This window comes from Nerophis ophidion, linkage group LG03 (genome assembly GCF_033978795.1).
Source record: "Nerophis ophidion isolate RoL-2023_Sa linkage group LG03, RoL_Noph_v1.0, whole genome shotgun sequence".
NCBI classification, from domain to species: Eukaryota; Metazoa; Chordata; class Actinopteri; order Syngnathiformes; family Syngnathidae; genus Nerophis; species Nerophis ophidion.
The window spans coordinates 60,595,778-60,620,665 of record NC_084613.1 but is presented as its reverse complement, the minus strand read 5'-3'; the positions used below and the strand labels follow the sequence as shown (position 1 = coordinate 60,620,665).

At 39.6% G+C, this 24,888-nt stretch overlaps 1 protein-coding gene across 3 annotated transcripts in view; it reads left to right on the top strand.

Annotated features, from left to right (window-relative positions):
- LOC133549874 (CAP-Gly domain-containing linker protein 4-like) overlaps positions 1-24,888 on the top strand; it is a 61,560-nt gene that overhangs the window by 1,320 nt on the left and 35,352 nt on the right. Inside the window, exons 1-8 of one of the 3 annotated variants that reach the window (XM_061895734.1) lie at positions 2,071-2,242; positions 2,727-2,864; positions 5,120-5,259; positions 7,385-7,478; positions 7,690-7,851; positions 9,890-10,008; positions 20,857-21,099; positions 23,568-23,703. In XM_061895734.1, coding sequence (XP_061751718.1) covers positions 2,215-2,242; positions 2,727-2,864; positions 5,120-5,259; positions 7,385-7,478; positions 7,690-7,851; positions 9,890-10,008; positions 20,857-21,099; positions 23,568-23,703 — 1,060 coding nt within the window. In that variant the 5' untranslated portion in view covers positions 2,071-2,214. Of the gene's footprint in view, positions 1-2,070; positions 2,243-2,726; positions 2,865-5,119; positions 5,260-7,384; positions 7,479-7,689; positions 7,852-9,889; positions 10,009-20,856; positions 21,100-23,567; positions 23,704-24,888 lie in introns of those variants that run through there. The other 2 variants (XM_061895732.1, XM_061895733.1) reach the window with 2 other exon arrangements.

Sequence of the window (24,888 nt, the reverse complement as noted above, 5' to 3'; positions counted from 1 at the left end):
GTTTACAAATGAGTTTTAAGGTGAGACTTAAATGCTTCTACTGAGGTGGCCTCTCAAACTGTTAACAGGAGGGCATTCCAGAGTACTGTCATTTTTTTAGAATAGATAGATAGATAAATAGAAAGATAGATATAACTTTATTTAATCCTTTAGGAGAGTTCCCTCAGGAAAATTAAAATTCCAACAGCAGTGCACAGAATTGAGATCGAATTGAAAAAAATACTAAGTAAATAATGGGTGTATACATGGAAACAAAATAGACAAATATTACAATACGAATAAAATAAAAATAAACAATTAGAATAAAAATATAACAGTAAAATAAGGATATAACAAGGGAAACTGGGCAGTAGTGACCATGTTATGAAAAAGTATTGCACTGTTAATTGCACTGGTTTTTGTTGGAGTTTATTTCGGTATTTTTATTGTTTTGCATCCCCTGTCATCCTAGTACCCTCCTCCCCCCAGAGAGGAGTTGTACAGGAGTTTTTAGGTCTATTAGTCCTGCACTTGGAAGGAAGCAGTCTCGCACTGAACAGGCTCCTATGGCTATTGATAACGCTATGCAGAGGGTGACTGGCATCATCCATGATGCTCACTAGTTTTGCCACAGTCCTCTTCTTTGCCACCGTCACCAGTGAGTCCAGTTTTATTCCGACAGTAGAATCGGTCCGCCTGATCAGTTTCTCCAGTCTGGAGCTGTCTTTTGATGTTCTGCACCCCTTCAACAGATGTTGAAGGGGTGCGGCCTCCTCAGGAAATACAGCTTTTTACTATGTATTGGTCTTAAGACTGCACAAAAAAATTGCAGTTTCGATTTACATTACCAGCTGCATCACAAACGCTGATTTTTTACTCAATGACTCACGCTATTTTTGGCATGATGGCCAACACTTCTAACTCACTCTTCTTTGCCTTAGCCAGGGCTATTGGGCTCCACTGTCCTGGTTCAACCACTCTGAAGTTTATTTTGGTTTGCCTTTAGTACGTGCATGATTGTACTGTCAAGTGAGCGATCATGGCAGATTTGTAACTAGCCCTAAACCGCTTTAATTCATCAGAAAAAACAACAAAACTGATTAATATCATTAAGTGGCCCTTTGAAGGCTTCTGTCACAGCGATGTGGCCCATGATGAAACTGTGTGTCTTTTGCCATGCATGAATATAAAAATTAGCAGTTCATATTATCCACCCTTTTAAGGGACAACTACTCAGTGGCCTAGTGGTTAGAGTGTCCACCCTGAGATCGGTAAGTTGTGAGTTCAAACCCCGCCTGAGTCATACCAAAGACTATAAAAAAAATGGGACCCATTGCCTTCCTGCTTGGCACTCAGCATCAAGGGTTGGAATTGGGGGTTAAATCACCATAAAATGATTCCCGGGCGCGGCACTGCTGCTGCCCACTGCTGCTGCCACCTGCTCCCCTCACTTCCCAGGGTGTGATCAAGGGGATGGGTCAAATGCAGAGGACAAATTTCACCACACGTAGTGTGTGTGTGAAAATCATTGGTACTTTAAATTTAACTTAACAAACTGTCATTTTGAATGCTGTTGTATTGTTAGAGATTATTGAGTCATCTGGTTGATATGATCCTTTTTTCAGAGACATGAGGTTAGGGCAGGGGATGTTAAGTTACATTGGTCTCTCTGGAAATGTATAGCAAACAATTTTGGGGTGTCAAACTCAGGGTGGCCGCTTACTGCAAAAGAGGTTTGGACTGGTACATTCAGGTTAAATAACCCTCTTCTTAATCCGAGCCTCCATCGGTTTTATTCTTTATCAGCACTTTTGTACTACAAAGCCTCATTCTGCATTGAGCTTGACCACCAATCAGATGACACGGCAGCAGGATCGCAGTGCATAAAACTGGGAAGTAAGGCAGATTTTCCAGACTTTGACAATCAGTGGTAAGAACACCTGAATTCTTGGACGATAGCAGGCTTTAAATCTACAAGGCAGTCAGGGGATTAGCAGAGTATTAGTGTTTACAAAAACACACACAGTGTTTTAGGAGAAGAACTTGGTTGGATATTTTATCTGACCCAGATTCATCCATCCATCCATTTCTACCGCTTATTCCCTTTGGGGTCTCAGGGGGCGCTGGTGCCTATCTCAGCTACAGTTGGGCGGAAGGCGGTGTACACCCTGGACTGACCCAGATTGTGCCTCTTAAATTTAGCTGAACTCTACCGGGATACCCTTATGGCGGTCAATGAGAACAAGGACAGCTGAAAGGGAAAGTGAGTGTGCAGTATGCTGTGAAAATGTTTGAATTGTCGCTGGTGGATTTAGAGTGTTGTCAAATGGGGGTTTTCCTTCTCCACACCTACTACTTGCCTTGCCTTTTATTATTCGAGTGTCAGTTTTATTTGCGGATATAGTAAAGTTGTTTTTTTAATGTACGCCTATATCTACCTTTTTTTTTACTTTAGTACTTAGTCCATTCTCTCGGAAAGCCACCCTGTCTTGTCATGCATGTATGGGGAATTATTTTCTATAATAATATATGAAATGTTAATATAATGCTTAATTTTTTTTTTTTTTTTTTTCATAAGTACATACATTACCTAGCTCAACTCGGAATCCTAAGTTATACCTAAAATCTTCAATGAAGTCATGACGTCCCCTCACTGTACCACTGGGGTTGTCTTTGCTTAACTGAGATTATACCTACTTAGCTCTAATACTATCATTGGTACTTTAACTTTAACTTTACTATTCCAGCCGAGAGGGAGATGACAAAGGAGGATGTTTCAGTGATTGAGCATGGAGATGCTACACCTGGCTGCCGAAATCAAGTGTCTCCCTATCAGCGGCCAGTCACCCACCAGGTGTCCTCTGCACCAATGCCTGACGATTGTGGTGAGGACTTGTTTGCATGCCACACACATTGTTTTCAGACTTTTAGACTTACACAGACTTCCTTTTTATTATCATTCAAATTTTAACTTTACAGTACAGATAAGAACAGCATTTTGTTGTATTAGCTCATGGTGGTGCAGGATAAAAAAGCAATAAGGTGCAGACATAAATAAATGGATTACTCTACAGATAAATATATTGCACTTTTGCATATGCATCCTGGTTTATGGATATATTTTATATTGTCTTTATATTCCAGCGAGTTAATCCATTTATATGTTTTGTGAACATACTTCCAATGCAATTGTACCAACTAGTACCAAATGTTTACAGAGTATCAAAAGTTAATTATAATGATTACATTGTTAAGGGAATAAATTCCCATTTTAAATGTTTTTTTTTTAAATGGCTCCATAAAAAAAGTTGGTATGATATGGAACTGCTTTTTTTTTCTTCAAATTTTGCCTATCATTCACAATCCTTATATAAGACAAGCACACATATGTTTTTATTTTTTTATGCATTCTGAGTGGTAAATAAATGCAAACAAAAGTCTGCTTACAACAGAGCCTATGTGAGACTATAAAACGCTTAAAAAAACATCCAAACACTTCCATCAACTTACGCTGTAAGTATATATGTAATGTAGTAACAGGCACCTTCATAATCACATGTAATATTTACGTATTTTGCTCATTTTAAGCATACAGCAGCGTATTCATTTGACAAACGCATCACAATGTTTGCTTTTTCCTTCAACAACATCACTGATTCCTACTAACTGAAGACACCAGGAGATCCAACAAATGTAATTACACATAACTTACTATGTAATGTCTGCTCTCACTGGGATGCGGACTGTTAGAATGATGAAATATTTTAGGGTTGTTAACGATAAAACTGAGTGACCATTTCGAGAAGTTGTTGGTTCAGCTATGTCGGTCACAGCCCCCTCAATATTCAGCTGTAAATCCATAGGTTAATCGAGCGTAGACACATAAACATGTTATTGCGCCAAATTAAAATTCAGTTGGGGGTTTTTGTCTTTAAAACGACACAAGAGCCAGGGTTGTCTGTGAAAAGAGTCATGCTCTTGTTACGTTACTTACGTAACTGGAGACGGGAATAAACATTGATACATTGACCGGGTGACGTGCGAGACTAGCAATTAATCGACAGTTCATCTTTCACACAACACAAGAGTCACGGCTGGCCGCCAAATAATAAACCACAAGATTCGTAATGGGGCAGCACGGTGGGACACAGGTTAGTGCATATGCCTCACAATACGAAGGTCCTGAGTTCAATCCCGGGCTCGGGATCTTTCTGTGTGGAGTTTGTATGTTCTCCCCGTGGCTGCGTGGGTTCCTCCCATCTCTAAAAGATTGCACCTGGGGATAGGTTGATTGGCAACAGAAAATTGACCCTAGTGTGTGAATGTGAGTGTTAATGTTGTCTGTCTATCTGTGTTGGCCCTGGGATGAGGTGGCGACTTATCCAGGGTGTACCCCACCTTCCGCCCGAATGCAACTGAGATAGGCTCCAGCTCCCCCCACGAACCTGAAAGGAAAAAGCGGTAGAAAATGGATGGATGATGGACGATTCATTATGTCCAAAGGATTGGCGGCTCAAGACAGATTACCATTTTGTCTTCCTTTATTTCACAACATGCAACGTTTTCGTACAACAGCCTCAATGTCCGTGTTTTGCTCTCTTCTCAGGCAACACTCAAACAATCTTTCACCTACACAACACACATCACTTTCCATCTTTGTCCCATAAGTCCTGCCCCCCAGTCAAGTCATTGATACTGACTTGACTCGTGGAAAATAAATATATTTGACATAAGTTTGCCTTTTTACTTAATAAAAAAAAATACTTAAAGCATGTGATGTTTATGGTATGTGTTTTGTTTATATTTGAATATGAATTTATCTTTTGATGTGGCTTTGGCGGCGTGGTGCCAACTTTTCTACTAATGCAATGCTTTGAAAGAGCTACTACTCGGCCAAGTTAGTTTCTTAAACTTCATTTGCTTAGCAAGTGGCCATGATGTGGTCCATCCACAATTCTACACTTAAAATAAAATGTATTATGTTTTACAATAACAATACAGTATCTTGGAGCTCAAAAGCTGAAGCTGCCTGAAGAGTGAATGTGTAGAAACAGAAGACACATTGTCATAGTTCTCTGAATTCTGCCACACCTATGTCACACTGTTATTGTGTTTCTTTCACTTAACCCACTTTGCACAGAATTCGCCTTTTTCGACCCTAGCGACCCACAATGCAAGGAGGTTCTGCAAGATCCCTGCACCACCATACCGGAACTGTTTGCTGTTCTTCGGCAATGGGTTCCCCAGGTTCAGAAAAACATTGACCTGATTGGCAACGAGGTAATATCTTATCCCACTATGGATGACTAATGGAAAATTATATTACGTCTGCTCTATAGGGGGTTACAATCTCAAGCTTACACATGATTGCAAATGATTTAAGGACTTAGATTTGATTAGATTGGCCAGTGTCATTGCACTGTGGTTAATGTGAGACATTTAGAAAAATATATATAGCACTAACACAATCGTTGTAGTACCATCAATGAAGAGAGCTGAGAATATTCAGACTAAATAACATGACATTTATTTTGTTAGTGTGGTAATTTACTGAATGAAAATAATTATACATGTTTCACATGTTTGTGGAAACAGAATATGTATAATTATGTGGAAAACAACTGGTGTAATATTAAAAGTCAATCTAAAAGCTGTACATATTTTTCCCCCACCCCTCGCTGTGCATTTAATAGATGATAGATGATATTGATCAATGTAGGAATATTCTACACCAGGGAGTCCCCAAACATTATATATATATATATATATATATATATATATATATATATGGTATATATATATATATAGTATATATGTATATATATATATATATGCTATGTGTATGTATAAATTTGTATACATGGATATGTAAATATAAATGTATGTACCTGTACGTGTATATATGCATGTATATTCATGCATATGTATACAAATATATGTATGTATGTATTAATATATGTACTGTATATATATGTCTATATATATATTGTATATGTATATATTTATGTATATATATATATATATATATATATATATATATATATATATATATATATATATATATATATATATATATATAAACTAGTGAGCATCCTGGATGATGCCAGTCACCCTCTGCATAGCGTTATCAGTAGCCAGAGGAGCCTGTTCAGTGCTAGACTGCTTCATCCCAAGTGCAGGACTAATAGACTCAAAAACTCCTTTGTCCCACACGCCATTAGACTGTACAACTCCTCTCTGGGGCGGGGGGCGGGGGGTACTAGGATGACAGTGGATGCAAAACAATAACAGTGCAATACGTTTTCATAACATGGTCACTACTGCCTACTTTCTCTTGTTATATTCTTATTTTACTCTTATATTTTTATTCCCATTGTTGCTTTTTAGTTTTTATTCTTATTGTAATATTTCTCTATTTTGTTTCCATTTAAACCCCCATTATTTACTTTTTACTTTTTTTTAAATTGATCTCAACTCTGTACACTGCTGCTGGAATTTTAATTTTCCTGAAGGAACTCTCCTGAAGGAATCAATAAAGTACTATCTATATATATATATATATATATATATATATATATATATATATATATATATATATATATATATATATATATATGTGTCTATATATACAAATATATGTGTGTCTATATATACAAATATATCTACACATATACAGTATATGTACATAAATGATTGTATTTATTTTTTATTTTATTTCATTGTGGTCTTGTCCCCACAAATTCTCACTATGTCGTCTTTTTTTTCTTTCTTTTACCACTCCTGTTCATGGTCAGACTGCACCAAACAGTAAATCTATCCAAACAATTATTAAAGTCAAGTACACTTAAGGTAACCTGAGAATTATCTTAAGCTTTCCCTTTTTAAAGTAAATCTATACAGCAAAAATGGGCATCTCCATTAAGAATATGATTTGCCGGACCGGAGAGACAGGACGGATTTGAAAAAAAATGTTGTCATGTCCCAAACAATTTTCCCTTCTCAATTATTTATGTTCTTCTTCATTCTATCTCCTCCTACTCTGGTCCGGCTGCACCAAACACTAAATATTTCCAAAATTTTAATAAAGTCGAATACAAATAAAGCCACAAGAAAAGTATCCCACACTACGCTTTTGTAAAGTACATCTGTACAGCATATATGGGCCTCTACGTCAACAATATGACTTGCCTGAGTGGCTGGACAGGACAGATTAAAAAAGAGAATTTTTTTTTTTAATTTTTAGTTTTTAACTTGGGCCCCTGGCAGGCCGGATCAAGTCCACGGACACTATTTTTGGGACACCTGCTCTAAACAATGGAACCCATCCAAATGAAGTAACAGTGAAATAATAAGAGTAGATGTCTGCTATAATGTTTATTTAGTGCATATATTTGTCTTGGTACAGATCATCAAGAGAGGTTGTGGTGTAAATGATCGAGATGGCCTGACGGACATGAGCCTTCTGCACTACTGCTGCAAGGCTGGAGCTCCGGGCATTGGTTGGTATTAAACATTGAGAGGGACAAGCGCTAGAAAATGGATGGATGGATGGATGGATGGATGTCATTGGAACAGCGAAAGTATGCCTTTTTATCATGCATGTCAGGACTTAACAGGATTCTTTGTGACTCTGTAATTAACACTATTCAGTATTACATCTACCAAATATACCCTAAAGAACTTTACTAATATAATTGTTCTGTTCCTTAGGTGATGCATATAAAGCAGCTGCCTTTGCCCGACACCTACTTGCCTTGGGTGCAGATCCGAATATTCGCTCTCGGTGGACAGACATGAGGGCTCTTCATTACGCTGCCTACTTTGATGTGCCCCAGCTCATTTGTGTGGTGATGCAGGCCTCTCAGCCTGAAGGTAAGAGTTCAGTATTCCTCCGAAAAGAGAGCAGGATCTTTTTTTTTTCCCCAAATCAAGGTCACAGTAACTCTGGTCATTAAAAATATAATGAGCACAATTTACACAAATTAATTAAGAAATTAGCAGTGTACCAATACAACTTTTTCCCTTCCAATATATAAACATTGGTGTTATGACTTGGTCAAGGTGTTGACCCCAGGATGCAGGGACAGGAGGCAAGATCGAATCAAGAAAAGGAGAGTCTTTAATTAGGTCAAAGGTTATCAAAAAGTGACGGGGCAGAAATGCACAGCATATAATATAGCCAATAAGCAGGAACCTCAGAGGTCAGCAAGGGGAAGGACCTGAGCACAATGACTAAGGAAAAGTCCACAATAAATCTCTTCTCCACCTCAGGGAGGACAGAAAAAAAACCACATAGAGGATAGCTGAATATCAAGGGCAAAAAAACATATCCAGACTTGGAGGTCAAGCTCATGCATGCGACATGGAAGAGGCAGGAAACAATAACCAGCAAAGGCACAGCTGTCTGTGCCAAGCTTAAAGAGTCCAAGAACTGATTATCTGCAGGTGTGCCTCAAGGTCCGCCCCTCGACGAGGAAGAGTGAACTGAAAAAAAAAAAAGCACAACAGGGAAAATACATCTATCCATTTCTACCGCTTGTCCTTTTCGGTGTCGCGGGGGGTGCTGGAGCCTATCTCAGCTGCATTCGGGCGGAAGGCGGCGTACACCCTGGACAAGTCGCCACCTCATCACAGAGCCAACACAGATAGACAGACAACATTCACACTCTCGGGCCAATTTAGGGTTGCCAATCAACCTATCTCCAGGTGCATGTCTTTGGAGGTGGGAGGAAGCCGGAGTACCCGGAGGCAACCCACGCAATCACGGGGAGGACATGCAAACTCCACACAGAAAGATCCCAAGCCCAGGATCAAACCCAGGACCTTCATATTGTGAGGCACATGCACTAAACCCTGTCGCACCGTGCAGCCCAACAAGGAACATGCAGGCACAAAATAAAATGGTAAGGCAGGAGAACAATAAAACACAATTGGGGCCCTGGAATTGGCTGATACCGATATCGATCATCAAGTGAAACATCATGAAACCGAGAACAATGGTCGATATGAAAAACACTAACCTCTTCTATTAACCCTCTGGAATGAACTTATGCAGTCTTTAAGATAAAGTGGAGTAGTAATTAGTTTTTTGGACACAATATTTAATTAAAGGCCCTCCTTCCCCCTTGATGTAAAAGTCTGTCATTGTGCGCCTTCATCCTAGATATGTACTCTGGGTGGAGCAACCCCGAAATATGGGCATTGCCTGTCAAATCTGGCCTAGCACGTATTCTCCCATCTACTTAAAGGGGTCGTAATATGCAAAACCAACTTTACTTACCTGTTGTAACCAATTTTTTTTGTATTTGTATTCCCCATAACTCCAGAAAATGTTTATTCAAACCATGGAGGCGTGGCAGAGATATTAATAAAACCCTTTTCTCTTTCCAGACACGCCGTTTGTAGTTTGAGATGATTGTGACTTAATTTGCCTTAGTTACGCCAGCGGATATCTCCATAAATGGTCGAGGTTTACCCAAAAAGCTTTGCGTTAGTCTGCTGTTTGAATTCAGTTGTAGACAGTAATTTCTTTATTGTTCTTTATCCTCTTTTTGTGGGGCAGACTGGCTCGTTCATGCAGATTTTTGAATTTGAATTAAAGAACCATGATGCCACTCTTAATTAACAACCAAAAACCAACATGCTCTTTGTTTACCTGGCTATGTCTCTGCTTAAGTTAGAGAGGAGTGTGCGACAACAGCAGAAGATCACTGGGCTTGCCAGCCGTGTTTGGGCATCCTGGTACTAACGTCTTTAGAAAGGCTACACTGAGACAATCAGAAGGGGATTGTATATTATTTTTCCTGCTAAATAATAGCTGTTGAGTATCAACAAAAATGAAAAATGAACAAAGAAGCAGAATATTGTAAAAATAAAAAATACCACTAACCTGGATTTCTGTTTGTTGTAGATGTAGATGCCACCTGCAGTGACTTTAATTCCGGCACCGCCCTGCATATTGCAGCATCCAATCTGTGCACATCAGCTGTCAAGTCTCTTTTGGAGCTGGGAGCTAATCCTGCTTTAAAGGTATGCTAGTCATTTTGATCCCTTTTATTTTCCATCATCTAACGCAGTGGTTCCCATATTTTTTTCACCAAGGACCACCTCAGAAAACACTTGGCTCTCCAAGTACCACCATAATTTGCACCATAATTTACATATAGTAGCGTAGTAAGTCTAAATATTCATCAAAACAAGACAGAGTTTTTTTTTAAAGAAGTATATTTGATACTTTTGGCAAATGGAACACACACAGAGTGAACAGTAACACTGTGTTTTAATATAGGAAAATAAAACACTGTACTTTAATCAAGTTAACATTTGGCATACCACTAGATGGAGTGGTACACGTACCACAGTTGGATAATCACTGATCCAACGGATACTTTGGTGACACACAGAAGTGGTTGTTCAGGCTTTGCCAACATTTGATTTCAACAATGTAAAAAAGATTGAGGCAAAGACAGAGAATTAATATTTTTGTCAATGAATTTAACGAATTGTATTCATATTTGTTCAGTATTCGTGAGTTTTGATTGATTGATTCATTGAAACTTTTATTAGTAGATTACACAGTTCAGTACATATTCCGTACAATTGACCACTAAATGGTAACATCCGAATAAGTTTTTCAACTTATTTCCCCGTTAATCAATTCATGGTAAGGATCGTCTATTAATTTATATTCCATCCATCCATCCATCCATTTTCTACCGCTTATTCCCTTCGGGGTAGAAAGGGGCGCTGGAGCCTATCTCAGCTACAATCGGGCAGAAGGCGGGGTACACCTTGGACAAGTCGCCACCTCATCACAGGGCCAACACAGATAGACAGACAACATTCACACTCACACACTAGGGCCCATTTAGTGTTGCCAATCAACCTATCCCCAGGTGCATGTCTTTGGAGGTGGGAGGAAGCCGGATTACCCGGAGGGAACCCACGCAGTCACGGGGAGGACAGGCAAACTCCACACAAAGATCCCAAGCCCGGGATTGAACCCAGGACGACACAGGACCTTCGTATTGTGAGGCCGACGCACTAACCCCTCCTCCACCGTGCTGCCCTTAATTTATATTTTTATGTTTATATGGCATATATTATTATTAATTGGCCCTAGTGTGTGAATGTGAGTGTGAATCTTGTCTGTCTATCTGTGTTGGCCCTGTGATGAGGTGGCGACTTGTCCAGGGTGTACGCTGCCGTCCGCCCGATTATAGCTGAGATAGGCACCAGCGCCCCCCGCGACCCCAAAAGGGAATAAGCGATAGAAAATGGATGGATTGATATTAACTTAGGCGATCATTTTTCCACCTATTGCTGTCACAATGTGTTCCTTTGACTCCTGCACAATCGGGCGAGCAGCAGCAACAGCCAGTGGGAGCACACTGGCACCTCTGAGACCGAATATGGTGGAGGGCTCTGTGTCATGTACGGCTGTGACAATCCTCTTCTGTGTAGTCATAATAAATTGAGTAATCAAACACAAGTCACCGTCTTTTATATCTTTTTTAATAGCACTGTCATGTTTAAATGTAAAAAATGGCAATAAACCAAATATTACATAATTTTCACAAAGAACTGTAACCTGTTTTATGTGAGCAGGTTACTGTATGACGACACTTTGTTGTAAATAACACAAATGATATTTACATTGGGAGTCATTAGAGTCACCCACCTCTTTTAAAGTTTTACACATCGATGTAGCGACTACAGGGTGCAGCACTACTTTATCCCCACAACCCCTTGTCTGTTTTGGCCGTGCACGCAGATCTATCTTCTTCACCTTCTTCCTGACCCGACCATTTCTTTTTTATTTCAGCCTGTGTTCAGTTCTTGGCGACATGGCAATGACAGGCTGTAAATCGCTGGAATGACTAGAAAGAAGCACTTCCTACTGCATTGTTATTGGGCAGAGTGTGCAGAGCTTTTGCACAAGGCTACTTTCAATATGATTTCCGTATTTACAAAGTAGCGCAGCCTGGTTGGGGTCTGGGTGTGCCCAGCCAGTAGAAGTTTAGGATCAATTGTAGGTCGATTGTAACAAAGAAATGCTCAGATTTGTGCCCGCGCACAGTTTAATACATCTGAATTTTTAGATTGCATATGAAGTTTTCTGGATTATTTTTAGTAGAAAATCCACGCAACTCTTAATATATGAAGCCCATGGACTTTATAAAGTTTGTGCCTTTACTCTTTTTCAGACCTTTTTCAGGTCAGTTCTGTTCAATTAGGGCTCTTTGAGTTCAGTTTTTCCTTAGATACTGTATGGCTGTGTAAATTGGCTAATCATATATTAAAACAAAATGGGGAAGGAAGGAGGGATAACTATATCGGAGGAAGAATGGACATTAATATGGAAATATCAATGGAATTGTACCAGCTCACCCAAGTGGAGGGAGTTTGGCTGGAAAAGTTTGATCAGATTTTTTATTACACCTTCTCAGAAGTCTCACTATGATAATTCTCCTGCCTGGGGATGGGTATATAAACGAAAAATACTTTGGACATTTAGGGCAGAGAATAGCTGCACGAAGTATATGGATATGATATAATGGATGGAACAGTCTGATGCTGGATGTCACTAAAAATAAAATGAAAAAAAAAAAGTAAATTGGCTAATCGACGTTGTTGAAAGGTGTGTGAACCTGAGTACACTTGACAAGGCTTTTATAAAGGATATCGATACATTTTCTCTACAAGCTCATACTATTTCACCAGTCTTGTTTGCGTCTTTAGTTGAGAAACGCCTACTCTCAGTAATTCTCTTACGCTATACTTTTCTGCTGTTATTTCACCCCCAATTGCACAGTTTAGTCAGGTAGAGCAATGTAATAGGTTATAGATGTTCTGCCATTTAAAAACTGTACCCCATCTCTTGGCCCCTCTAATGCTGACATTATTGCACTTAGTTCATAGTTCTGGAACTAAAATGTTTACCAAAAAAATTCCCCCCCAAATAAACTGTAGTGATTTTAGACTTGTGCTTTTACGAGTTCCAGCACATTCTGGAACTATCACTTTTAGCTCCAAAGTGAGGGTGGGCCTGCATTAGCCTGCTGATGTCACCTACAGAAGACCGGAGGAAATTTCATATTGCGTAGTATGCGCATTGGTAGCATGCATCTTCCTCCTTCATGCGTTATTTTCATGTAGAATTTGAAGAAATTAGCAAAATACCCTTGAGGGTGGAAATACTCAATCATAACCTGCGGAAAAATATTCTGTACATCACGCAGGTTTTCGCCACTTTTTTCCATGATGGTGTTACTATGGGCCTCATGTATTAAGAGTTGTGTGGATTTTTTTCTAAAAATAAGTTTAAATCCAGAAAACATACACAAAATAAAATGTGTGCAAGTACAAATCCAAGCACATTTCTTTTTTGCTTTGCAATCAACTTGAAATTGACCACAGCAGTTTGCTTGGCATGCTGGAAAATTTGATCTATTATGTTGTAATTTTATGCATGTTCAAAATAAACTCAAACTATGAACCATAAACCATGCCACAACACTGCCCAGGCCACACCTCTTATAAATAGCCATTCACCGGAGCTCTGGAAGCTCTGCACACTCAGGATTCAGTAGTAGGGTCCTTCTTTCTTTTGTTTCAAGAGTTGAGATCCAGAGCCAACGTCATTGCTGTGTGCTCCGGTTATGTACAGGCTGAAATAAAAAATAAATGGTTGGACATCACAGAGGAGAGAAGATTGATAGGCACGGCCAAAACAGACTAGAGACCGAAGATAAAGTAGTTTGACCACGTAACCCTGTTTGAAAATATACTCGCAATGATAGAAAAAGTGTGTGACTCTGGTTACCCCCAATATAATTATAATTTGTGTGACTTATAACAAAATGTGTTCATACAGTACAGCTTTTTTACAGCCAGATTATCGAGTTTTATGTGAAAATTATGTAATATGTAATACAATTAGGAATTTAATTACAACCATTTAATTGAACCATGCCAGTGCTATCAAAAACGATAGACTTTGACACTTGTTTGAATACTCAATTTGTTATTACAACACAGGAGAGTTTCTTGCTGTAGCAACCGTATGACACAAAGGCTACATTCCTACAGTCCCAGGGGTCTGCTATCCCCAGTGGCTGCTGTCCACTTGACTGGCCAAGCTGGTGCTGGAGTCACAAACTCATAGGAACACATTGTGGCTGCGATAGGTGGTTAATACAGATTAGACGTCGTCACAGTTATGAAGTATTAAATGCATTGGCAAAAAAATTCTTTGTGTCCTTGCCTCAAACGACCACATCTGTGTTTCACCAAAGTATCCACAGCCTGTTGAAATATGCGTACGTGGAACATGAAGTTGGCATGAGACATCACACATTTCTATGTCAAGGTCAGTCTTGGTACATCTTATCTTTGCTGTTAAAAAATGACCTACGGCAGGTTTTGTACGCAAGCAAGCTTAATACACGAGGCCCCTGGACTTTGCGGTTCCTTCTTGAAGCAGACAAATCAGTGGCGCAATGAAGCTTTTTTCTTTCCGTGAATGCAGTGATTTCTGACACATCAGTGGCTACATTATGGAGCTTAATAGTATTCATATTGTAGAGACTATAAGTTGAGTTGTGCTTCAGAAAATGCAGAAAAAAATAAAGGTTAGAAACAGTCGCATGCAAAGTTTAAAAATGTAAATCCATCCATTTTCTACCCATTATTCCCTTTTCGGGTCGCGGGGGGCGCTGGCGCCTATCTCAGCTACAATCGGGCGGAAGGCGGGGTACACCCTGGACAAGTCGCCACCTCATCGCAGGGCCAACACAGATAGACAGACAACATTCACACTCACATTCACACACTAGGGCCAATTTAGTGTTGCCAATCAACCTATCCCCAGGTGCATGTCTTTGAAAATGTAAATTATAAATATAATACGAAAATGTAAATTATAAATATAATACGAGTAAGAAAATACCCATAACAGGCAGAGACCAAAGACAAGGAAACACTGTTACGCACTGTACAGCATGGCAACAAAAGCTAGCTGAATTCTGATTGGATACAAAATAAAACTAAGCAGCACTGGAACAAGCATAAAATGACAAGAGAACATGCATGTTCTCCCTGTGACTGCGTGAGTTCTCTCCAGGTACTCAGACTTCCTCCCACCTTCAAAGAAATGCGCCTGGGGATAGTCTCACACACACACACACACACACACACACACACACACACACACACACACACACACACACACACACACACACACACACACACACACACACACGCGCACACACGCACACACACGCACACACACACACACGGTGTGGTGAAATTACACTCCGCATTTGACCCATCCCCTTATTCCACCCTTTGGGAGGTGAGGGGAGCAGTGAGCAGCAGCGGTGGCCACAGTCAGGAGTCATTTTGGTGGTTTAACCCCACCCCAATTCCAACCCTTCATGCTGAGTGCCAAACAGGGAGGTAATGGGTCCCATTTTTATTGTCTTTGGTATGACTCGGTCAGGGTTTGAACTCACGAATTACAGTGCGGACACTCTAACCACAAGGCCACTGAGCAGGTAATTGCCCCCAATTTATTTTACTGTTAATTCCTGACAGACACAGCTCCCAGTATCCATCCATCCATTTTCTACCGCTTATTCCCTTTTGGGTCGCGGGGGGCGCTGGTGCCTATCTCAGCTACAATCGGACAGAAGGCGACGTACACCCTGGACAAGTCGCCACCTCATCGCAGTTCCCAGTATTTTACCGTAAATTGTAGAGGTTTTTTTGGAAACATGTTGTGGCACCTGATTCTCACCAAGACACAGGATATGGTTTGAAAAAAGCCAAGAAGGGCATTTATTCCACAGGTCCTTTTAAGAAGGGCAGGGTGTGGAAGTATCAAATTTAAAGTTTCAATTAACCAATATAAATCTCTCCAATCTGGGGTTCTCAATCTTTCACAATGTTCACTTCCTTAAACGTCCTAGGTATTTGCCTATCACACAAGAGAAACATCCATCCATCCATCCATTTTCTACCGCTTGTCCCGTTCGGGGTTGCAGGGGGTTCTGGCGCCTATCCCAGCTGCATTCGGGCGCAAGGCGGTGTACACCCTGGACAAGTCGCCACCTCATCACAGACAAGAGAAACATAATATCAGAAACATTTCAGCAGTAATGTCATTCATGGGGAAATGGATGGAGATTCAGGTCTGGCTCACCTGGAGGAGAGCCAGACCTGTATGAGGCAGAGTTAAGAACAGTTTATAGCTGGACCCCACCTGGCCGCACAGGTGGTGCCACTTTACGCTGATTGAGTTACAATGTTATGTACCACCCCTCGTTGATGCGGTCGAGGCTGGGGCGTTGTCCTCTGTGTTCCACTCTGTCTCTATGCCCTGGCTCCTCCCCTGTGTGGTGCCTACCTGTCAGGCGGTGCTTGAGTGAGACTCCACATTGTTAACTATATATCAGTTTTTTTCATAGTAATTTACTATTAGCAAAAACAGTTATAAACTGTAAAATTAACGGATTCAACAATAACATATCATAATGTCCTATACATCGTGACTGTATTTTTTACTGGGATTTCCTTGCAACCACAGCTGCCGGTATTTTACTGTAAATTGTGCGTTTTTTTAGTTTTTTTTTAACAGTGTGATGCCTTTCATATTAACATATTTATAAATATATATTTTTGCTCATATTGCTAACCAAAAATATTTTGGAAGTAATGATTGGCCAGGACGACAAATACATGCAAATCAGACTGTATGTGGGAGAATGAATCTGTTCTCTAGATGACATCACACCAAAAAGGGGGTAGCATATTGAGTCTGGCGATGAAAAAGGGCCATTTCAAGTAGAATTATTTATCTACTGGTTTATTTAAAAAATATTGCATTTTATAGACATGACTGCCTTATTTATATTCAGGAGCAAAAAATACTTTAAGAGAACTTTTTAGTGAAATTTCGTTCATCTGAATTATGGGTCTTTTAAATCTAATGTAGCTCACTTGCAAACCCTAAATGGATGGCTGGATGATATCGTGTTTATTATCAGGCTGTGAATTTTGTTTTGTTGTTTTTCGTGTTTGTATGACCAAATTCCAAATGGTCATATGCGTATCTAATACTGAAGTAGTAATAATGTTATGAATTAAATCTTTCTTTCCTTCCTATATTGGAATCTCTTGTAAAAGTTGACTTGCTCTCTTTTTGGATTCATTGAAATTCCAACTAAATTCCTGACCTATTCTTTGACTTTCCACTGGGTGTCACTAGAGCACTACTCTAATTTCAAATGGCAATGTACCCCGCCTTCCACCCGAATGCAGCTGAGATGGGCGCCAGCACCCCCCGCAACCTTAAAAGGGACAAGCGGTGGGAAATGGATAAATCGATGGATGTTTTCAACAGTTTTTATTGACTTAGTGACTCAAATAGTATTTTGATTACCTGACCGTCCACTGTATTGTATACAAGTGTTGCTTTTTAGTTTTTACCCTTCATAATTGTGTTGTGCCCTAACCTTAACTCATTGGCAACACTAATTTGGCCCTAGTGTGTGAATGTGAGTGTGAATGTCTTCTTTCTATTTGTGTTGGCCCTGCGATGAGGTGGCGACTTGTCCAGGGTGTGCCCCGCTTTCCACCCGAGTGCAGCTGGGATAGGTTCCAGCCCCACAGCAACCCTGAGAGGGAAAATGAGTAAACAATGGATGAATGGAAATATGTCTATATAATTAAACAACAGTAGTATGTTAAAGCCAGTTTGTGTTGTAGTGTACAAAATTAAATTTTTGGCCAAGAACCCCCCCCTCATATTTTATATCAAATCAAAGAGAAATGTTGTATCTTCCTTATTAAGTCGGCTGAGAAATAATGACCAATTACCGCGCTACGCAAGTGTTGGTCCCCATCGTCAGTCCGTTTTATCCACTGCTTTTCTTCATGGCCTGGTTATATATTGCATTTTAGCGACTTATGCAAACCTCAGTGTGAACGACTACACTAACAATGCAATTTCCTAGAACTATACCGCAGACAACAGCCTATTTTGGCACTATTTTGACTGTGGTCAATGTATTTAAATTTAAGTTAAGGTTCAAGTACCAATGATTGTCACACACACACACACACACTAGGTGTGGTGAAATTTGTCCTCTGCGTTTGACCCATCACCCTTGTTCACCTCCTGGGAGGTGAGGGGAGCAGTAAGCAGTAGCGGTGGCCGCACTCGGGAATCATTTGTGTGATTTAACCCCCAATTTCAACCCTTGATGCTGAGTGTCAAGCAGGGAGGTAATGGGTCCCATTTTTATAGTCTTTGGTATGACTCGGCCGGGGTTTGAACTCACGACCTACCGATCTGACTAATAGCATAAACAATTTGGCAGATAAATGATAGACGAGGCATCCGTCAAAAAAAGCCTGACAACATCAGTTGTAGAAACAAATTTATTGTTATTTTCTGAACATTCTAGCTTTAGCACCGCCGGTAAATAGCATGTTAGCGTCGATTAGCATAGCATGTTAGCATCGATTAACTGGCAGTCACGCCGCAACCAAATATGTCTGATTAGCACATAATTCAACATCAACAAAACTTACCTTTGTGATTTCGTTGACTTTGTTGCAAATGCATCTCCAGGTTATCCATACATCTCTGTGCCATGTCTGTCATCGCCGGTAAAATGTGGAGACACTCTGTCACATTCAATGGGGGTCTGGCGGCAGACACTTTCGCATCTTCGGGCCAGTGGTGCAACTTGAATCCCTCCCCGTTAGTGCTGTTACACCCTCCGACAACACACCGACGAGGCATGATGTCTCCAAAGTTCTAAAAAATAGTCGAAAAAACGGAAAATAACAGAGCTGAGACCCGGTGTTTGTAATGTGTTGAAAATGAAAATGGCGGCTGTATTACCTCGGAGACGTCACGTTCTGACGTCATCGCAAAAAGAGCGATAAACAGAAAGGCGTTTGAGTTGCCAAAATTCACCCATTTAGAGTTCGGAATTGGGTTAAAAAAATATATCGTCTTTTTTCTGCACCATCAAGGTATATATAGACGCTTACATAGGTCTGGTGATAATGTTCCCCTTTAAAGTCTGGGCTATTATGGATATCTACCGCTGTTCAAAGTCGATTCAGCTGCTTATTTGCACTGAATATAGTTTATGCCTTACAACATCAACAACAACGTTGTGCACCCATTTTTCATTTCTATGACCGCACTGAACTTTGAAGCATACAGTATGATTGACTTGTCTTAACAACAAAAATGTTGTTATATTTTATTTCTAGTGCCATCAGAATGTTTTATCCCTGCCCAGGACAGCAGTAGAGAAAAGAACAACATAAACGCTTGGCAGACCTCTTGCAAGAGAGTGCAGTTTGTTTTTATTGCTTGTTGAGCTGACGCAAATTTGCCATTTGCTAAGTCTTGTATAATCAAAAACCGACCACTGAGTTATTTGATCTTACACTGAAAGTAGATGTTACTGTGGTACCAGTGGGGTAACTTTACTGAAGTTGCTCATGTCATTATTTTATTATGTTTGGGTTACATCAGATATATATTTCTTACATCATAATATTGCAAGAATTATGCTGGCTTTAAACAAATTGTTATTTTATCATATTGAATGATCCAGAAAAATGTGTTCTAGTATGTTATACACAATAATAAAACATCAGGCTACTGCATTAAAATATATAATGATATATGTTTTATGATGTCAATTATATTTATATATCATTTTTCTCTAGTGACTCAACGGGCTTTACATGTAAAACCCAATATCCATTATCATTTTTAATTCAGTGTGGGTGGCAGTGGGAGCAGGTGGGTGAAGTGTCTTGCCCAAGGACACAACAGCTGTGACTAGAATAGCAGAAGCAGGGATTGAACCTAAAACCTTAAGCCGCTCTATCAACGGACCTATGCTGCCCTTAACAAAGGACTAATTAATGTTGAGTAATTCTTACACACAACACATTTATCTTCCTTTGGAGCCAGATTAATTTCCTGTACCCATTCACACACAAAGTAATTTGTACGCTTCCAGCGACTTGTAGCCCTTGAGCTTATCCAGAGTATAGGCACTTACATTGTTCACCAAATAGTTGATGTCCGGGTAACTAATATCAGGGTAAGTTTCCAAATCAGTAGTCCATTTGTCTTTTCCCATCTCATACGGATCTTTATTGGCAATATCCTTCAATTTCTGTAAAAACCTGGCTTTGCGAACCCCATCTAACACCTGTCTGTAGGAAACTTTCACGTCCTCTTTCAAATTTCCAAAAGTTGACGTCATTGTTGAATCAAAATTGCGAAAAATATTTAGAAAACTGCCGCAGGAGAATAATCAAAGTTACGACACATAAGATGGGGGCTGCCGCAAGGATTACTCATAATCCTTCGCTGACGGAAATCCATGTATACCACCAGTAAAATATGCTACATTTGTTGCTAGTCGCTTTTAATGAAGAAAAAGTCACTAAAAGGATTGAAGAAATCTCTAGAAAGTAGAAAAATTCTATGCAGCACCGATTGAAAAATAGAGGAAACCGATGTAGTACAAAATATATGTTATACTAAATAATAAGACATTTTTGTTTTAAAATGTATGTATGACATTTATTGTGCCTTTTAAAGAAAATATATGCATCAATGCCTAATATACAAATTATATGTGGTCCTGATATTGACCACGCCCCTAGCCATGCTCCCATCACCACAGGTTTCCGCTTCTAGTTCCAGCTTCAGTATTCTCCAAACTACAGGACAATTCTGGAGTTATGCAGATTTTGTGGTAACTTGTTACCACGCTTGACAGCCCTTAATAATGCGTTCTATAGTAGCTCCTCTCTGGTCTTGTGTTACAGGACGATAAAGGCCAGTGTCCGTTTGATGTCATTCCTGACCCTCTCAACATGTCCTTGGAGATGGAGGATGCTCCCGCCTTGGCCAAAGAGCTCCGGACTTTACTAAGAGAAGCTTCGCCACAGCCTGGTTTCTTGCCAAGTACATTGCAAGTCCAGCCCCCTCCTCTTTACGAAAAGGCGAGAACACATCTGGCTTCCATCGGAATCCAACTTGGTGACCGTGTAATGATAGCTGGGAAGAAGGTAGGTTTTTATTCATGTATGTATGTGTGTGCGTGTGTATATTTTGGTACCAATACCAAAATGTATTTTGATAGTTTTTGATACTTTTCAAAATAATGGGGACCACGAAGAAATGTCTTTATTGACTTCATTTTAACAGAAAATCTTATGATACATCAAACATATGTTTCTTATTGCACTCAAAGAACGATTTTACAAGATTAAACTTTAAATTAAAAGTCAAACACACTGGGCTTTACTTATTGCACATCATTGTAAATTTTTCTTTATTACGTAAAGCCTGTCATAATCTAGGATTAGGTTAGAATAGAAAGCTTTATTGACATTGTATTAAATGTTTCATGGTTTATGTTTGCCAATCTTTGTCTGTGCTTTATGAGAAATAAAATCCTTACTAATCCTTACACTCTCACGTCGTGGCGCAGTGTGAGAGTGGCCGTGCGCAACCCGAGGGTCACTGGTTCAAATCCCACCTAGAACCAACCTCGTCACGTCCGTTGTGTCCTGAGCAAGACACTTCACCCTTGCTCCTGATGGGTGCTGGTTGGCGCTTTGCATGGCAGCTCCCTCCATCAGTGTGTGAATGTGTGTGTGAATGGGTAAATGTGGAAGTAGTGTCAAAGCGCTTTGAGTACCTTGAAGGTAGAAAAGCGCTATACATGTACAACCCATTTATTTATTTATTTACTAATACTAAAAACAATACGGTTAAAAGTACACAGCTAAGACATGTAGCAGGTAAAAAAAAACATTGTTAAAGATAAAATACAAATTTTAGAATTTGTAACAAAATCTAGTCATTTCACAAGTATTAGTTTACGTTATGTGGGTGGATTTGACTGCGCTAATAATTGGCAACACGACGCTGTATGTGCGTCTATGCATCTGTATGTGCACAACAGAGAAGCTGGTTATCTACATTACTTTTAAAATCTTTGTGCAGGTCTGGATGATTTTTATTAAAATGTTTATCTAAGTTTGAAGCAAAGATTGTAATACTTTAATGCCACCTTTGGCGATGCAGGTTTTAAAGCAGCACTAGCACTGCATGCACCGCTTGCAGCGTGGCGCTTCCGTATTTAAAGCGTCACCTTTATCGGTAGTTTTGTAGCCCTAATACCTCCATTTGCACTTCACGCACCCACTTTATTAACCAGGTGTAATGTCGTTTTTTGCCACTCTTCCTCTCCATGCTGTTTTTACTTGTATGCAACGCTGTATGCACATTATGACACACACAACATCTTGAGCCTCGGCTCTGTACGTCACTGTCGCACGGCAACATACAAATGAAGAAAAAAGCACCAGTATTTTTTAAAGGCAGTATAGTATGGTTTTTAATTCATTAGTACCGCGGTACGTTATTAGTACTGGTATACCGTACAACTCTAGGATGCGCTATTCATTTCCTGAATTTTGTGACTATTATATGCACTTAACGTATTTATAGGCACTCCACACACACTTAAACACCTCCTATGCTCTTAAAACACTTAATATACTCTAAAACCATCGTAATTTTAACATGAAACTTTAATGGGGCGGTATAGCTCGGTTGGTAAAACGGCCTCGCCAGCAACGTGAGGGTTCCAGGTTCGATCCCCGCTTCCGCCATCCGAGTCACTGCCGTTGTGTCCTTGGGCAAGACACTTTACCCACCTCACCTGTTCCCAGTGCCACCCACACTGGTTTAAATGTAACTTAGATATTGGGTTTCACTATGTAAAGCGCTTTGAGTCACTAGAGAAAAGCGCTATACCAATATAATTCACTTCACTTCACTAATGGCTCCTCAAATCTCAATGTGCTCAGTGGCACTTGCGATGGACTGAGAACCCAGTAAGTGGCGAGGTAACACTATAAAATTTAATAGAGCAGAACATATATATATATATATATATATAGAGTATAGATTACAATATACGGTACAGTATAATATACCATAAGAATATGCAGTCCAAACTATTGACATCCTCAAAAAATATATACAACGAAAAAAACAAGGGAAATAATTAAAACAAGTAACAGACTAGTTATAATGTATTAAACAAATGCTAGTACTGAGGACTTCTGTACACTAACACTTTTTTCCATAAAACAGGAACCCATTGTTATTTGGGCTGCTTTGACACCCGCATACCAAGATTGGCTGATCAAAAGTAAATTTTCCCTCCGGGTTCTGACTTTAATCTGTTTGTGCTTTTTTGACTGTAGCCTGCAACTTATTGCACCCAGGCACATCCAAAATGTTTGTCATTTTTAAAGGGAAATAGAATTGAGTCATCCTACAAAGTTGTTGTGGTTGTGCAAACCTTTTTAAATTAAAGAAAGTAACTTTTCCTCTTATAAAATGCCTTTTTATACGGAATATTTTGTGGGTTGCAATTTGCTTTATAGCAGACATAACTCACAGCATTTATCCGTTTTATTTCACCGTCGATCGAACATGCATGTTGATTATTTTGCAGGTTGGAACTCTGCGATTCTGTGGCAGCACAGAGTTCTCTGAGGGGCTTTGGGCTGGCGTGGAGCTTGACAAACCAGAGGGAAAGAATGATGGCTCTGTAGCAGGCATCCAGTATTTTACCTGTCAATTCAAACACGGTATGGCACAGCACAATCTCAGAGCATTTAAGGTTCACTCACACTTCTTATTTATTTAATATAAGAATTAGGGCTGTCAAACGATTCAAAATATTGAATCACGATTAATAGCATTGTGTTCATAGTTAACTTAAAATTATCGCGATTAATCACAGATAGGTATAATTTTTAGGGGGGACTTCACATTGCTGCGTGACAATGTTTTAACCTTCTCTATTAATGATAAAATGCAATATTGAGCCTGCTAATCATTCTGTAACTGAGGACTCGACCAGAACATGTTATACAATGATTTCGACAAATCAACCCTCCCATCCGCCCCCATATTCCTAAACTGATGTACTAGCATTTCTTCAGGTGCAAATATCACAAAATAACATTAAAAAACTTCTCTGACAAAGCATGATCGTAATGTAAGACATTGTTATTTTGTTAATATTAGGGTTTCCCTAAATTGCCAAAATACCTGTGGCGGTGGGGGTGTGGTCGATATGACATCATCACATGATTTGCTATGACGCATATATTCTTTAAAAAAGGCCAAAAAATGTGAATATACATTTAAAACAAATATATTATTAACATATATATTTTTCTTAAATTTTATCGTTTTGTACTCTTTGTTTAATTGTTTACAGGGTTTTTTTGGAGAGATTTTTATCGTTTTTGTCACTGTTTTGATTTTATTGAAGACTGTACTCGTGTTTAGAGAGTTTAGATACTGTCGCGCCATGTCCGTGACCAAAGGGCCTGACGTCACACTTGCTTCTCGTTGCTGGGAGCCTTTTTCTCATTAAAAGACGCCAGTGTCATCTTAAATTGTGAAATCGCTGTCTGCGGGTAGAACCCGAATATATTAAAGTACATCCACAGCACGGACACGCTGCCTGCGCTCCAAACAACCCAGTGCGTATTACTTACGTCATCAGAACATTGGTTTCGGTAGCACTGTTTCGGTGATTAAAGTACGTCTTTTTCCGGCCAAATTTTCGGTGCATCATTAGTAAGTAGTACGCAAATAATAAACTACCGGTATATAGCCATTCATACTGGAACAACCTGCTGATGTTAATGTGTATGTTAGTGTGTTAAGATGTAATTTTTCCCATGGTCTGTGAACACATCGTCTCGGAGTAAAATTAACAAGTGAAGCATGGAGGCAGCTGTTTGTGCACGGAGGAAATA